Source organism: Urocitellus parryii, chromosome 12 (assembly GCF_045843805.1).
Source record: "Urocitellus parryii isolate mUroPar1 chromosome 12, mUroPar1.hap1, whole genome shotgun sequence".
Classification (NCBI taxonomy): Eukaryota; Metazoa; Chordata; class Mammalia; order Rodentia; family Sciuridae; genus Urocitellus; species Urocitellus parryii.
In genome coordinates, this window is record NC_135542.1 from 3384654 (window position 1) to 3401411 (window position 16758).

The 16758-nt window shown below is 44.9% G+C and overlaps 1 protein-coding gene across 1 annotated transcript in view; it reads right to left on the reverse strand.

Annotated features, from left to right (window-relative positions):
* Positions 1-16758, reverse strand: part of Sh3rf3 (SH3 domain containing ring finger 3) — a 323625-nt gene that overhangs the window by 34753 nt on the left and 272114 nt on the right. The window contains exon 8 of the mRNA XM_026379826.2: positions 5252-5571. Coding sequence (XP_026235611.2) covers positions 5252-5571 — 320 coding nt within the window. The remainder of the gene's footprint in view (positions 1-5251; positions 5572-16758) is intronic.

Genomic DNA, 16758 nt, shown 5'->3' on the forward strand with positions numbered 1-16758 from the left:
AACTTGTTTCCCAGGGTCTTAGTTATACAGGTCATGTCATCCACGGGGACTTGGTCCAGAGCTTTACTGAAGTTGAGTCTGGTGTGGAACTGAAGGCTGACACCTCTGGTTCATCCCCCATCTCCAGGGCCGGCCAGCCTCATAGATTCCTGCCAGCTACGACCCTGGATGGCTCCTTGTGGGACTCTCAGACAAGCCAGACCCACCTGGGGCCATGGCCTCATGTGGACTGCGAGGCCACCAAGTCAGCACACTGGAGCCGAGATGGCCAAAACAGAAGGGTGAGGAGACCAGAGTTCTCGTGCCCGCTCTGCTGCCAATGCTCTACGGCACCTGGCGGATCTTTCAACACCTCTGAGTCTCAAGAGCATCAGGGAAAATTGGATGTTAAATAAAAAGATCCTCAGAGGCTCCTTCCAGTTCTAATATTCTATTATTCTGTGAAACTGGAACTATTTTATCCATAAGCAGAAAGTTAACTTTCTTCTGGCCCATAAAGTAAAAAAATCCCCATAAGTCATAGAAGCAAACTTATGGCCAGCAGATTTTCCAGCTCTCCTTAGCCCACAAAGATCACCAGAGGCCGGGCTCTGAACAAGGCACTCTTCAAAGGGTATGGACCAATGGTTTTGTGATTTTTTTTGAAATCAGTTTTATATCAGGGTTCAGCACACATGATAGCATCGGTGATGACCTCTCCCCAATACACTGGCACCTCCTGTGTGCGGTATGTGTGCCGATCCATTCCAGCCTATGCACTCAATCCATCCTATCCAAACGAAATTGAAAGCATTGGGCTAAATCTACTAGACGGAGCTCCGATCAGACCAGGCCAGGCACCTGACCCATGTCCTCAGATCGGGCTTGAATCCCATCCTCCTGCCCAACCCCAGACAGAGCCAAGGGCTGAGCAGTGGAGGTGCCTTGCTCCTGCCACCTGCCCATGGACCCCTCACCTTAGGCTACGTCCTCTGGCCTCTGGTCAGGCTGTCCCTCAGCAGGGAGGGTCTCCCACTTGTCCCCTGGGAAGACCTCCCTGTGCCCTGTTGACCATGCATCTTCTTGCTGACCCTGTGTCCCCTGTTCTTAGGCCTGCAGCACTCTCCTGCAGTTGGCTGTTCACCAGTTACCTCAACAGTTACCTGGACGGGGCTCTGCCTCCCTCGGGGCCAGGGCTGGGCCTTCTACCACTGTAAGCCCCAGTGCCCTGTGCTCTGCCTGGCTGGTGCAGGTTCCCTGCAGTAAACACCAATGAGTGTGAAGGGCCTCGGATTGGGGGTCAGGGACCCCGACTGTGGCCCCAAAGGGGGACAGGCACCTTCTCTTGGCGTGACTTTCCCCTGGACATCCCCTGAGGGACGATCAGTCCATCTGGTGCTGACGTGTTGGCGGGGACTCAAAACCAGAAAACTATCACCAATGGACACAATAGGTGGTATTTGATGGTTGTTCAAGCATAAAATTTAATTTTTAAGGGTAAAAGAGTAACTTGTATCCTATGTAGCCTCTTAAAAGTCTTACCAGATTTGGTTTCCACTCTGTTTTGTGGGTACCACATAATTATTCCAAAAGTTTTATCCAGACCCTTCTTTAAAGGCACCAAGACCCTTGATGGGGAGACCACCAATGAGGCTACCTGCTGTGACTTCTGCAGACCATGACCCCACACCCAGGTCTCCACACTCTGGGGTCTTCCCCATGCCCTAGAGTGCCTCCAACCTCCCCAATCTGGGGACTCCAAAGGAATCCAGACAGCCCCGAGGTACCCCACACTCAACAGTGACTCCAGGGTCCGGTCCAGATTGGCAGCTTCAGAAATGTCCCTCTGAGGCCACCCAGGACCACTCTGAGCAGACCCATCTCCAAGCAGAACAGACTCCTGGTCAACCCAAACGAACCTGGATCTTGGAAGGGTCCCTAGTACTGTCGAGAAATCAAATCATCAGACAGCTATCAGAACTGTCTCCATCCTAACCCCATTCTGAATCCACTCTCCACCGTGGCACAGTTGCCAAGGAGGTGTTGTAGGATTGCTTGGTCTCCAGTGGATGGCAGGGCCCCTGGTGACCTGTGTACTGCTGGGAAGTAAGAAGCTCTCTAGAAAGGAAGCACTGGTGGCCCGGTCACAGTGCAGCCCATCAGGGAGCCGTGGGAGCAGGTAGGTGGGCACCTGGGACAAGAGCATGGGGAGGTTCCTGCAACGATGGTAGATGTCCAGGTCCCAAAGGAGAGCTCTGGGCCTGGACTAAGACTATAGAAAGAATTGCCAGCCTGACAGCACTTGCATTGTCTTGAAGGACGCCATAACACATAGGCTCTGCAGGGCTGAAAGGCCAATCCCCAGGTGTATAACAGCAGAATTTTAGCCTCCCAGGACCAACCTCCAAGAACCTCTACCACAGCAAAGAACACCACCCAACATACACAGCTGGGTCTGGGGCCTCTTGCCCTGCACACCCAGGGATGCCAGAGAATCAGCCCGCCATGCTCCTAGAGGACTACCAGTTTCCCAACAACCATAGGTTTCTCTCATGCACATGCTTAGAAGCACCTGGATGGAATTCCAGCTGGGCTTGGTGTTATGGAACTACACTGGCACTGAGTTCTGGTCTCAGTGAACAGCAGAGCTGGGAGCCCACTGTCTTTTCCTAAAGAAAGTTTATCAAGAGAAACAGCCTGGAGAACACCACCAAATACATTTTGAAAGTCCTTTCGTCATAATTTGGTACCTGCATGTCTAAAATGAACCACCAACAAAGATGTGAAACCGACCAGTATGTGCCCAAAGTCTGTCCAGATGTAGTCATGGGAGGACAGGGGGCTGCTTCAAGTCATGCCTGGCTCAGAACCTGGCTCCTCGCCTGGGCCTGCACCACTGGTTCACTTGCTCCTGATTAATGAATAGAATTTCAAACACCATGGCCACAGCTTTTTGCTACCAATGGCAACTGAGGAAGCTTTGTGCCTTGCTGTAAAATAGAAAAAATTCACCAGGAAATACAGACAGGGACAAACATTAACAGGTGATCTTGTTGACCAGTGTTATTTCTGCTTGTCTGAGAGGTGAGAAAGGAAAAGTGCACATCTTTTGGGGAGAACCATTCACTTCTCTCCTGGGGTTGCTGAGCCTCTGAACCGGTGCTCAGCTAGCCTCACACAGCCCAGACGTCCTCCTGCCTGGGGCACGCCATGGCCTGCTCCCCAGGTCGTCCTGAGTGATGGCCTGGGCATTTCTGCTGCCAGAGGTGGCTTAGGGACTACCAGAGGAAGAGGGTGCTCCATCATGTGCAGGGTCACCCAGGAGCCTCGTTTCGGGGGACACTTTGGGTACTTCCTGGACTCAGCTGCTCCTTGCTGAAGCAGGAGGAGGGTGGGCAGAAGGTAGAGTGAAAGCAGAAACCTGCCAAGCGTCCCCAGGCATGTTGGCAGTGGTCCTGGTTGGCTTCCACTAGCTGTGCACTCAGGAGGGCCCCTGCGGTGAACATGTCACCTCTGTGTAGATTTCTGCAAGCCCGACCCTGTGCCACAGAAACCCACTCGGTAACAGCCATGTTGAAGCCAGGCCGACCTGTTTCCTGAACTAGAGGGAGTCCCGAGGCAAAGAAGCAGCAATGTTTACAGAACTCTTATGACCCCTGTCTTCCTAAGACTGGCCCCTGCTCCCTGGTTCTTTCCTCAGCAGCTCAGGAGGCCAGAAGGTTGCCTCTTTGGGAAGCTGTCCAATGAAAGGGCAGGACTGCACCCGCCCCCTCTGCCTCCCAGCGACACCCAGCTGCACCTCCACACAAGGGCTGTAAGGAGGAAGGGAACTGGTTTTCAAACAGATATGGACACAAAACACAGAGCAATCATGTCACTTCATGTTGGGTGCCTGTAGTCTCAAGTAGGTGTGAGCTTTACCAGCTGGGAGCGTAGCCTGGGTGGTCATAAGGAGGCCTCTTCCAACCACTCAGCATGGGAGTGACACAGTCCTGGGCCAGAGGAGATGGGAGATGCTGGGGCCCTTGGAGTGCGGGGTGGTCCATCTGCACAGCTCCCCCGGGTTCCTGCTGAGGTCTGCCTCCAGGAACGTGGGCAGAGGGTCAGAGAGTCAATGCTGAGTTCTGTAATGTCCCTGAGAGAGAGGTGGGGGCTGTCCTCACTTCTAACACACCATCTGATATCCTGGGTGCATGTGCAAACACGCCAACACGCCCTCATTCAAAGACTGACTTTAGGTGGAAAGGCTTTCAGAGAATGTGGGATAATCAAGAGAGAACGCACAGTTGTTCACACATCGAGAATAAACACAGTGGTTCCCTGCCAAGAGCTGGACCTGCTGTCCAATACAGCCACAGCAGCAGGGGGCCCTGAGCCCTGCAGAACGGCTCACTGGGTTTCACACGGGCTTTCAAAAACTTAATGTGGGAAAAAAAGAGTAAGATATCTCATCAATGGTTTTTTTTTTTTTAAATGTAGATTATATGTTGGAACAAAAATATTTTGAGAACTATGTTTTATAGACTGTGCTACCAGATGAATTTCACCTCTTAATTTTATTTTAAATTAATTTTACTTTTCAAAAGCACGGCTACTAGACAATTGTTAATTTTATTGGTAACTTGTATTATATTTCTGCTGAACAGCACTGATTCAGAAATGTGGATTCTAATCCTGGCCAGTCCAGGGTCTAGCTGGCTGGCTACAGGGTCCAATGCATTCAGATTTTATGAAATCAACTCAGCTTTCTTTGTAGCTAAAAAAAAATAGCTGAAAATTCTGTCCACGTCAAATATCAGGCTGCCATCATCTTGTCTTTCTCATTTCTCCTTCTCCTTTAGGCCTGGCCCATATGGTTGAGCAGGTTGTGCAGTACACAAGAGTGAAAGGGTGGGGGGCTGTTCACACTGCATACAGGCGGATTTATATACTTATTACTATATCATCCCAGCGCATGAAAATAAGTGTCTTGTTCTAACGAGGTGGGTACGTTAAACTTATTTTTCAGCAGAAGAAACTAAGGAACAAACGACAGCGAGTAGGGAGACATCATTTTCTGATTTGTGTGAAACTGTAGATAGCTTGTGCTGGCCCTGCCAGAAGGCCAGATTCCACTCCAGCCAGCTGCTCTCCTGGTTGGGACTCCCTCTGTCACAATAACCTGGGCACACACTCAAGCCTCAATCGTCAAGGTGCCGCTGGCATCCGGGGCAAAGGGTTCCGATAACCAGCTGGACCAGGCCCCAGGCCCGGCTCAGGAAGGACCACTTACCTTCTCATTTTTCTTCTCATCTGGCTTGCATCCTGTGTTGGTAGGGCTGGACGTGGACAGGCCACAGATGGGCCCTCCTCCTGCCTCCCCGTTGAGGTGGGCGGCGCTAACGTTGGGAGGTGTGATGGCTGATGCTGCTGACGTGAGGGGGATGGCCGGCCGAGGGCACATCTGCATCGGGGGCTGCTGGCTGTGCTGTGGGGACACCACCGTGCGGGGCCTGAGGCTGGTGGCGGGCAGGCGGGATGGAGAGCTCTGAGTGCGCAGGGGTGACACGGTGGCCGTAGGTCGGTCCTGGGCCTGGGCTGAGGGGTGGGCAGCTGGAGCAGGAGGTTGGAGAGACAGTGGGTTGAGAGGTCAGTGTGCAGCCTGCTGGGCAGTCGCAGTCCACCCACAGGCTGGACCTCCAAGTGCACTGAGGTCCTCCCAGCCCTGGCCACCAACACAGATCTCTCCCTCGCAGAAGGAGAAACTGAGGCTGAGCGACTCTAAAAATGCATTTCTGTTTTCCTAAAGCCTGAATTGGTCAGCGGGCTCTGCTTCTGCTAAAAACAGTCCTTCCCTTGGGAGAGTCAATGTCACTTTTCCAAGGTTCCTGGGCACAAGGGCACATTCCCAGTTTTCTGTGAAGTGCTTTGTATCAGTCTGTTTTCCATCACTAGAGCCAAACACCTGAGGTTGGGCTGATTTAGCTTTAAGGGTTCAAGGGCATGGAGCCTACCACATCCTCTTGGCTCTGGTGAGCACCTCAGAGCAGATGACAACAGAGTGGTGAGTGACATCACAATAATAAGAGTGAGTACAGGAGGGAGAGGTCTCATAGCAAGACAGGAGACTAGATTGAAGGGAGATGCTGGGCTTGCTCTTTCTATGACACTGTCTCAGAACTCACTCAGGAGCCAGGAGAATTGCCTGCTTCCGTCCAGGGTACATACGCTCCCTGTGACCTGAAGAAGTCCCATCTGGCCCCACCTCTTAAAGGATCTACCACTTCAACTTCCAACACGTGAACCATTGGGGAACAAACCACATTCAAACGATGACAGATCCATGTCCTCTGAAGAGTTTGAAAAACATTCTTGTTAAAATCATCATAAAACTATTAGACGAGAAATCCTGCACCTACTAGAAGAAAATGTAGGCCCAACACTTCAACATGTCAGCTGGGGAACTGACTCTTTGAAGTCTTCCTTAAAGACTCCCAAAGCCCAAGAAGTGGGATCAAGAATCAATAAATGGGACGGCATCAAACTAAAACGCTTTTCCACAGCAAAGGAAACAATCAAGAACGTGAAGAGACAGCCTACAGAATGGGAGAAAATCTTTGCCACCCACACCTCCAATAAAGTGTTCATTTCCAGGATATACAAAGAACTCAAAAAGCTTAACAAAGAAACCCCCAATAACCCCATCAATAAATGGGCAAAGAATTGAATAGCGCTTCTCAGAAGAAGAAATGCAAACGGTCAACAAATATATGAAGAATGTTCAACTTCTCTAGCAATTAGAGAAATGCAAACTAAAACTACACTGAGATTTCATCTCACTCCCACCAGAAAGGCAACCATCAAGAACACAAGTAATGGATGTAAGGCAGGCAGAGCCCAGAGAAAGATGGAGCTGTCATACAGGCTGCACCCAGTTGCCATGTTAGGGTGGTGGAGGAAGAGTAGGAGCTTTGGAGAAGGGTAAAGCCAGCGTTGATTTGTGGCTGGTGGACATAGCTTCAGCCAAACAGAAACTTCACAGAAATAAAACAGGCAGGTCAGGGATGGATCAGGAGCAGAGGTAGAATAGGAACCATGGAAAACTGCCAAAGAAAGGTCAAAGGAGATGCTCAAAACCCAGACACCAGTGGAATGTGTCCCTGTCACCTAAGGAACCAGAAAAGGGTAGGTAGACCGGGCAGACCTGAACAAGAAGTGATGGCAGAGAGCCCCTAGCTAGAGAAGGCGCCCGAGGGATCCATCTTTACCCAGCCTGCGGCGGGCCAACCCAAACCTGCTGTGGGGCTGTGAGTCTTTGTCATTTACTGAGGTCATGTCAAGGACAAGAGGCCAGAAATGGGACCAGTTTAGTCCTGCCTGTCATTTCCACAACCTAGGACTCCAGACCGTGAAGCCAAGTTCAGCCTGACTGGCGGTATACACGAAGACCTGGTTTACAATAAATACCGCGCTGAGCTTCTTGGAGTCTGTCAAATTGACTCACAGCCCTTCTCTGGGAGCCACCACTTCCTCTACAATTAACTTGAACCGGGTGATCTGTGCTGCCCGATTCCTAAGACACTTATTTAAAACTAAACTACCTAATAGATTTTTGGCGCCCTTGTTTCTGCTTAGGATAATTCTCAAAAGATTGAGACAGGCTATTCAGAAAAGTTACCAAAGAAGGACAAAAATCTGAGAAGTTTTGGTTCTTGAGTGGATTGAAAAAAGGAAAAATAAAGGCTGAAACTGAAAGTCATTAGGAAGAGTTTGGCAGCGTCACAGTGGGAATGACACAGACTGATCTCACAGCAGGGTCGGTCTCTGGATTTGAAGTCTGAGCCATGGCTTTAAAGCTCTGGAACTTGGGCAAGTCACTTCACCTCTCTTTTCTGTCATTTTTTCATCTGTGATATGGAGATGACTATGTCCCATAAAGATGTTTTAAGGGATTAAGGTGAGAAGCACCTCACAGACTAGAAATAAAGAACTAGTAAGATTAGATGTATGTAAATACATTTGCAAACTGCAAAGAAATGCACAAGTGTAAATAACTATAAAGAGTGAAAACCTAATAAAAAATTTAATGTACTTCAAAAAAAGAATAAAAGAAACAATAAATGTTGGTGAGTATGTGGGGGAAAAGGGTACACACTCACACATTGCTGGTGCAACCACTGTGGAAAGCAATATAAAGATTTCTCAAAAACACTGGCACGGAACTTTGAACCAGTAATCCCACTGCTTGATATATATTCATTAAAATCAGCTACTATAAGCAGCCACATCAATGTTTATAGCAGCTGAGCTATGGAACAGACCTGGATCCCTTCAATAGATGAATGGATAAAGAAAATGTGAAATATATATATATGGAATATTACTTAGCCACATTTGCTGGTAAATGGATAGATCTGAAGACTATAATGAAAGCCAATCCCAAAAAACTAAAGGTCAAATGTTTTCTCTGATATGTGGATACTAACACACAATAAAGGGATTGGAGGGAAAGAGTAGACATTCACTGGATCAGACCAAGGAGAATGGAGGGAAGGGAGAGGTGATGGGAATAGGAAGCACAGCAGAATGAATCTGACTTAAGTTTCCTATGAACATATATGAATAGACCACAGTGAATCTCACCATCGTGTGCATCCACAAGACCGCGACCCTCATTAGAACAAGATATAGTCTGCGCTTGCATAAATATATCAAAATAGAATGTACTGTTATGTATAACTAAAAGCTAATACAAAAATCCAGTCTTTTCAAAACAACAACAAAAAGGCTGGGGCCTGTGGAAGCATCTTGGAGAAGCTTCCCTGTGGATCATTAAACACTGCTGCACCTAAGCTGGTCACAGTCCACAGCTTGACCAGTAAGTCCTGACCCCAGAACTGGCCAGCCCAGTCCTTGGTTTCCAGGCTGGGCACTGGACTTGCTGAGCAGGAGCCTAGAGTGGGAGAGATCACAAGAGGAAAGCTGGAGATGTTCCCTCCTAGTGCAGACTGAAGGCAAAGCTATCCATGCCGCCATCTGCCTGCATAAGAATTTCTGGATTTATGACATGGAGTCTGGCAACTGGGGATGCACCTTAAAGATGGGAATAACATTTGTAAAAGCCTTCCATTTGCAAAGTGAAGGGTCCACCTAAACACGGCAACATATTCACATTAATCCTGCTAGGATTTGTGCTTCATTTCATTGAAAAACTGTCTATTAGATACAGATGAGAATATGGGAAGAGAATGACAGTTACCAGGGGAATAGTGAACTGTGACTTGGGCTGTCCCAGCAGAGACATCGCCTTATGCCAAGCCCTCCAGCTTGTGCCAGGCAACTCTGATCCAGTGGATTTTGCATTTTTTTGCCAGACAAAAATTATCTGTCACACTGTGGTTATTGGTTACCACCAAAATTTGTGGCAATCCTGGCTTTAGAAGATGGAAAAATACACACAATACAAATATTCTCAGCCCCCAAATATGCCCTGAATGCTGAATACACTTGTAAAAGGTGGATTTTATGTTTTTTTTTTATTATTAGTTATTTAAGGTCTCAGATGGGTTGGAAACCCACAGTGTTTGTGCCCTCGTGCAACATGGCCCTCATCTAAAAGGAACGGTGGGTCAAACAATTGGGAGAATCTATAAAGTCACCGGGGTCATTTAATCAGCCTTGACTTGGAAGGCAGCCTTGAGAGATTGATTGGCTTCTGCCCAGCCGTGAACTCCCCTTCACCCCACCTCTCAGTCCTGGGTCAGAACTAATGCCCGTCAGGGAAGGGCCATGGCCCTGTGGGCTCATGAGATCAGTCTCCAGGGCCGCTCCAGGGTCTCCTGCCCAAGGGCTCTGCACGGTTCTCCTCTACTTTAGACTAGCTTCTGCAGGACCGTCCCCATCCTCTTTCGAAACCTGACGCAAGTAGGAGAGTGTTCCAGAAAGTTCTGAGCCTGCCACTAGGTCATCTCTCCAACCCCCATCTCCTAATACTCTCCCCTCAGCCTCTCTGGTCTCCTGGCCACTCCTCACTATAGACTCTCTCAACTCAGAGACTTGTACTGCTGTCCCTGTTGCACACACCACTCTGGCCCCAGAGATCTGCGAGGACGGGGCCCACTCCAGTGTTTCAGTTCAGCTCGGATCCCCTCTTCCAGAGAGACCATCCCAAACAGCCAGCTGCATGGGCATGAACTGGCCCTCTGCAACCTCCATCTCTCTTGTTCTGGTTTTCCTTTTCTTCCAGGGCGCTTAGCTCCTCTTAACAATCTATATAATCTACTTATAATATGCTGATTACACCCTCCCCCTTTCCAATTTTCTTAATATCTGATATTCTTGAAATAGTCTCTGTACTGGTTTTCTTACATCTTTATTCATTTTTTTCATAAGTCATCTGCATTTGCTCTCTGGCAGCCTTCACCGTCTTTTCCTGGCCCTTTGATGCTTGAAGCTGAAATAGCATGTTTAGGTTTGGGTCTATGGATATGTTTGGGTATGTTTCCTGCTTAGCACTGTTTATACTTTCTGTGTGAGGATTTGAACCCCTCCTCAATTTTGGAGATTTCTCTGGTTTTTTTCTTTGAACCTTCTCTCTCTCCTATCTGCATGCATTATTTTCTATTTTTGGAAGTCCTACAAGAAGTAGTCTGACACTCCTCGATCCTTCCTTCATGTGCATGATTTTTCATCTCTGATCTGTGTTCCCGATAGGTTCCTTTGTATGACTTTCCAATACCACTAACTGGGTGGGAACTTGATTAGTACTCCACTGAATCTGTGGGTCAAGTTTTGGAGAACAAACATAAAGAACATTAAGTCTTCTCGCCCACAAAATATATCTTCCTACTTCTTCAGATCTTCTTTCATTTCTCTTAGAAATGTTTTATAGCTTTCTTCTTTATCTTTGGTCAGATTTATCCCTAAGTAATGTCTATTTTTTGACGCTATTAAATTTGGTGTAGGTTTTTAAAATGTTGTCTTCTAATTATTCATTGATAATGGTATTCATGGGGGATTGGTTTCAGTACCCCACACGGAGTCCAAAATTGCAAATGCTCAAGTTCTTTAGAAAAATGATACAGTATTTACAGAGAGCCTGCACACATCCTACCATGTTATCCTCTATTGTTTAGAGGAATGATGTCAAAAAATATCTGTACATGTTCAGTGAAGATACAATTTTTTAAACAAATGTTTTTTGTTAAATATATTCCTGTACTATTGAAAAAATCATATCATTTTTATTTTTTAGTTTGTTAATAAGGTGAATTACATTGACTGATAAATGCTAATCCAATCTCACATTCCTGGAATAAGCCTTACTTGATTCATCATTTTTCTTATTTATCGCTGTATATTTGATTTCCTAAAATTCTGTTTAGAATTTTTATGTCTATGTTTATGAGGGATAGTGGTCGGTGGTTTTATTTTCTTATAAAGTCTTTGTCTGGTTTTGGCATTTGGGTAATGTTGGGTAAAACAGAAAAAGACAGAAATATTCTCCCTTCTTTTCAATTTTCTGCAAGAGTTTCCATAGAATTCCTACAATTTCTTCCTTAATTATCTTATATAATCGGTTAATTAAGTTACCTGGAGAGTTTTCTTTATGAAAGACTTTTAAACACTAAGTAGATTTATTAGATATAGGATTATTTGGGTTATTTAATTCTTCAGTCTCATAGTTTATGTCTTTCAATGAATATTTGAATATGCTCATCTAATTTATTGAATATAAAGATTTGAAAATAATCTCTTGTTATCCCATAGAATCTGAACGGATGCCACTTCCTGATGTTGACAACTTGTGTATTTTCCCCTTTTTGATCTAATCCATCTAGCTAGAGGTTTATCAATTTTATTACTGATCTTCTCAGAGAACCACATTTTGGTTTCATTGATTTTCTCTATTGTCTTTCTATTTTATTGACTCCTGTACTGATCTTTTTCTACTCCCTTTGCTCTTTTTATTCTAGTTTCTTCAAGTAATAGCTGAGGCCATTGATTTGACATCTTTCTTCATTTTCTATTGTAGGTGTTTAGTGCTATAAATTTCCTCTGGAGGATTGCTTTAGTGACATTCTACAAATTTTGATATGATGTGTTTCCATTTCAGTCAGCTCAAAATACTCCATCTTTTTCTGATTTCTTTTTTGATCCAAGTATGCTATTTAGATTAATATCTGTGGGGCTGGGGTTGTAGCTCAGTGGTAGTGTGCTTGCCTAGTATGTGTGAGGCACTGAGTTCGATTCTCAGCACCACATACAAATAAATAAAATAAACAAAGGTCCATCAACTAAAAAGTATTTTTAAAAAATAGATTAATATTTGTAATAATTTCTGATACTGTTTTTATTCAATTCCACTGTGTTTAGGGAATCCATTTTGTGTGATTTGAATTCTTTAATGCATATTGAAATTTAAATATTAGGGCCCAAAATATGGTCCATTTTGGTAAACATTCTATGTGCACTTGAAAAGAATGTGTAATTTGATGTTGTTGAGTTGAATGTTCCCTAAATGTCAGTTAAGTCCAGTTGGCTAGAGAGTTGTTCTAATGTTCTATATTTTTACCAATTTTCTGCATACTTTTTCTATTAGCTATTGAGAGAGGTACTGAAATCTCTTGACAATGATTGTGGATTTCTATTTCTCCTTTCAGCTTTATCTGTGACTGCTTATGTATATTTGAAGCTATTCTGTGCATAAATATTTAGAATTGTTATGCCCTTTTAATGAACTGGCTCTTTACGATTATGAAATTGGTTTTAATCCCTAATGATATTCTCGGTTATAAATTCTACCCTGTATGTTATTAATATAGCCACTCTATCTTTCTTTTGATTAATATTAACAGGGTACACCTCATTATTGACAGATTTCATATTTGCAAATTCTCCTAATAGCTATAATTGATCGATCCCTCCCAAGTCAATGCCAAGAGTTTTCACGGTCATTTTCAGACAGGGGCAGAGTGGGGAAAAATTTGAGTAGCCTGACATGCATCCTCCCAAGTGAGGCTGGACAAGGAAACTCTCTGCCTGTTAGTTTCAGCTCCCTGATATGACAGGAGGATGGTCAGGGAGGGGACATGCAGAGCAGGTCAATGTAAAGAGCTCTGGCTCCAGGGCCAGTTGAGCAGGATTTGAATCCCAGCTCTCGCATCTATTAGTGGAGCTGCCTCAGGCGGCTCATTTAACACAGCAGAATCTCAGTTTTTGCTTTTTTAAAATAAAGAAAAGAGACTCAACTAGGATGAGATTGTGATCTGTGTGAGAGGTGTGTACACACACGTGCAGTTCTACCTCAGAGCAGTAGTGCGATGTTCACTCCCTTCCGTGTCCATGGTAACTATAAAATATAGCTACTGTGAATAACAGAAATGTGTATAACCTTCCATCCTTGTTCTTTCATCGACATGTGTCTTTAGATTGAACATATTAAGGTATGTTTCTTATTCATAGCGCATAATTTTTTTTTGCTTGCTTTAAATAGCTGAAAACCTAAGCCCAGTTCAGCTTGGGGTTATTTAGACCATCTACACTGTGATAATTTATGATTAGGTTCCAACCTGTCATCCGACTACATATTTTCTCTTTGACCCATGTATTCTTTGTTCCCCTTCCCTTTTTGTATCATTTCTTCCAGATTTGTTGCATATTTTATTATTTGATTTTTATCTCCACTAGTGGCTTATTTCCTATAACTCTTTGTTTTCATATTTAGTGGTGGCTTATATCTTTAATTTATTAGAGTCTACTTACCAGTGATTCCATAACTCCTCACATATAATAAGGGAACCTTATACTAGTATATAATACTTCCATTTCTGTCTTCCCAATCTCCGTGCTTTTGTTATTACACATTTTATAATGTAAAATTTTAAATCCCAAACTGCATTGTTTTAATTTTTATATTTTGAAGATATTTAAAAAATAATTTAAAAAAATCTTTCCTATTTATCTTATCTATTTGTTTATGCAGCTCTCATTTCTGGTGCTCTCCATTCCTTCCTATATTTCCACCTGGTATCAAGTTTCTAAAGAACTCTGGTTTGCATTTCTCCTAGTGTGGCTCTATTGAAGATGAAATATTTGAGCTTTGCTAGGTCTGAATGATACTTTGCCTTTGAAGGATCGTCTTTTTTCTGGGTACAGAATTCTAGGTTGACAGATTTCTCTCGGTCCTTCTTTTGGTGATCCCATTGTTTTCTCAGAGTATTCTTGACAGAAATCTACCATCATCCCTATCGTTCCCCCGACTTTTTACAACCTATTCTTTCTCTGGCTTAAGATTTTTCTTTATCACAGATCTTGAACCATTTGATTATGATTTGTCCAGGTGTTGTTTTCCCCCATGTTTCTTGTGCATGGGGCTCACCAACAATCTTTGAGCAGTGAGTTGATGATTTTCATAAAATTTAAAACAATTTTGTTCATTATTTCCTCAAATTATTTTTATGTCCCACCTCTTTCTCCTACTTTGTGGGATCCAATAAACATACATTAGGCTCCTTCAAGTAGCCCATTGTTAACTCTGTTCATTTAAAAAATAAATTCTTTTACCTCGGTTTCATTTCTCCCCGTTTCTATTGCTACATCTTCAAGTTCAGTAGTGCTTTTTCTTTAGCAATGTCTAAGTTGCCATTAACTCCCTCCTGTATATTCTTGATCTTACATACTGTATGTTTTGTTTCTAAAAGTCTGATTTGGTTCTTTTCAATATTTTCCAGTCTCTACTTAACTTTGTGAATATGGGGAATGCAATTAAAATAACTTTTAATGTCTTTAAACTAATTCTAACATTTTTGTTAGTTTGGGGTGAGTTCCGTCCGAGCAATTAATTGATCTCTTCATTGTGAGTCATATCTTCTTGCTCCTTTGCAAGCCTGGTAATTTTTTCTTGGATATCAGACATTGTGATTTTTATGTTGTTAAGAGCTGGAGATTTTTTATATCTCTATAAATATTCTTGAGTTTTGTTCTGGGGTGTAGTTAAACTAATTGGAAACACGGTGAGCATTCTGAGTTTGACTTTTAGACGGGTGGGACTGGAACAGAACTCAGTCCAGGGCTAACGTCGCCCACTCCTGAGGCCATGTCCTTCTGTGAATTGATAGGTTCCCCCCTCCCCAGCCTGGCTGGTGGGAGCAGGCGCTATTTCCAGCCTGTGTGCATTCTGGGTGCAGTTAGTGCTAATCCTTTCTTTCCTTCTTTTTCTGGCTTTGGGTATTTTGCTCTCATGCATATGCTGATTAGTTCTCAACTGAATACAGATCTCTCTCTCTCTCTCTCTCTCTCTCTCTCTCTCTCCTCTCTGGTCCTCTGTCCTGCCAACTCCACCATCTTTGTCATGGCCTGCTGGGCTGGGCTCTACAGGTGCCACAGCCTGTAACTTCCTTGGGGATCACTGTCCTTGGTTGACTAACATCTACCGTCTTCAAAACTTTTATCTATCTGTCGGCTTCTTAGCTGTTTCAGGTGGGAGGGTAAATCTTGCCCTCATTTTTTCTGCTGAGCCATGAGCAGGAGTCTAGCTTGATCTTTCAAATACAAAAACCTGACTCTAGCTATTATTTAAAGCCCTTGAATGTGTCCCACTGCCCCGAGGATAGAATCTAGATGCCTTGACGTGGTCTAAGAGAACCATCATCATCTGCCCCTACACACCTTTTCAAAAGCCTCATTACGAGCCTTTCTCTGTTCGGCCAAGCAGACCTCACTTCTGTTTCCGAATGCACCCGGCCTCTGCTGGTCTCAGGGCTGCACACATACCTTCACTCCGCCTGGATGCTTCTCTCACCCCACCCCACCCCACCCACTGCTGCATGCTGTGTACTCTCCATCTTCTAGATTAAAAGTAAAGCCTCTCTCTGCAGAAAAATGGTCACCCGCATACTGGACTACTTCTTCCACATCAAACTACATCAACGGTAGGAACTATAGTCTTCCTCACTGCCAGGCCTTTGCCTTTGCTGGCTCCTCTGCCTCCGATACCCTCCCTACTTTGCCCAACCACCCTTGGAGATTCCAGGCGTGATCATCTCCTCTTGAAAACCTTTTGTACACCTCTCCCCATCCTCTTGGCCACTTTCCTCCCCCACCTCAGTGAACTCTTTCTCCTCCATGCTTTCTTCATACCCTGCCTGTGCCTCTACCACAGCACTTTTCAAATTCTATTTTAGGAATTTGTTTCCTTGTCTTTTTTTTTTTTTTTTCCCCTAACTGGGTCTGTCTGGTTTTCTCTGTAACCCCAGACTCTCTCAGAGCACTGTGAATCTAGCTCTTTCTTGGGGTGCTGTTTTTGGGGATAACTAAGTGGCTGCAGGAGCACTTGCCCCTACTGATGTGAGCAACTAAGCCACAGGGGCACTTGGCAGGGGGTGCACTGCCCTTGAGAAGGGGAGTGACATTAATCAAGTAGAACAAATCATATTGGATGCTATGGCCGATGCAATTAAGCCTTTGTCAAACCGCCTGCCTTTGGCTGGAGATGAGAACCGCCTGCCAAGGCTGGGGTCTGCTGAAATGGGCAATTACTGCGGCGAACAATCCATTACTTGTACTGTCAACCATGTTTTCTCGCTCTCTAAATGCAGAATCAAGTGGAAAATGCCGTGGGAATTCAGTGGCATTTAATTTACTGATATGCCTCGGCAGGAGCCACTCTCTTACCTGGCTGTGACAGCGACGGCACGGGGACAGGCGTGAGGCTGGGATGCACAAGGGGCGCAGTTTAGCCATCTTGCGCCTCACTCTGTCTGTATGTAAAATTAAACCGAGGCAAGAGAATGCTTGTCA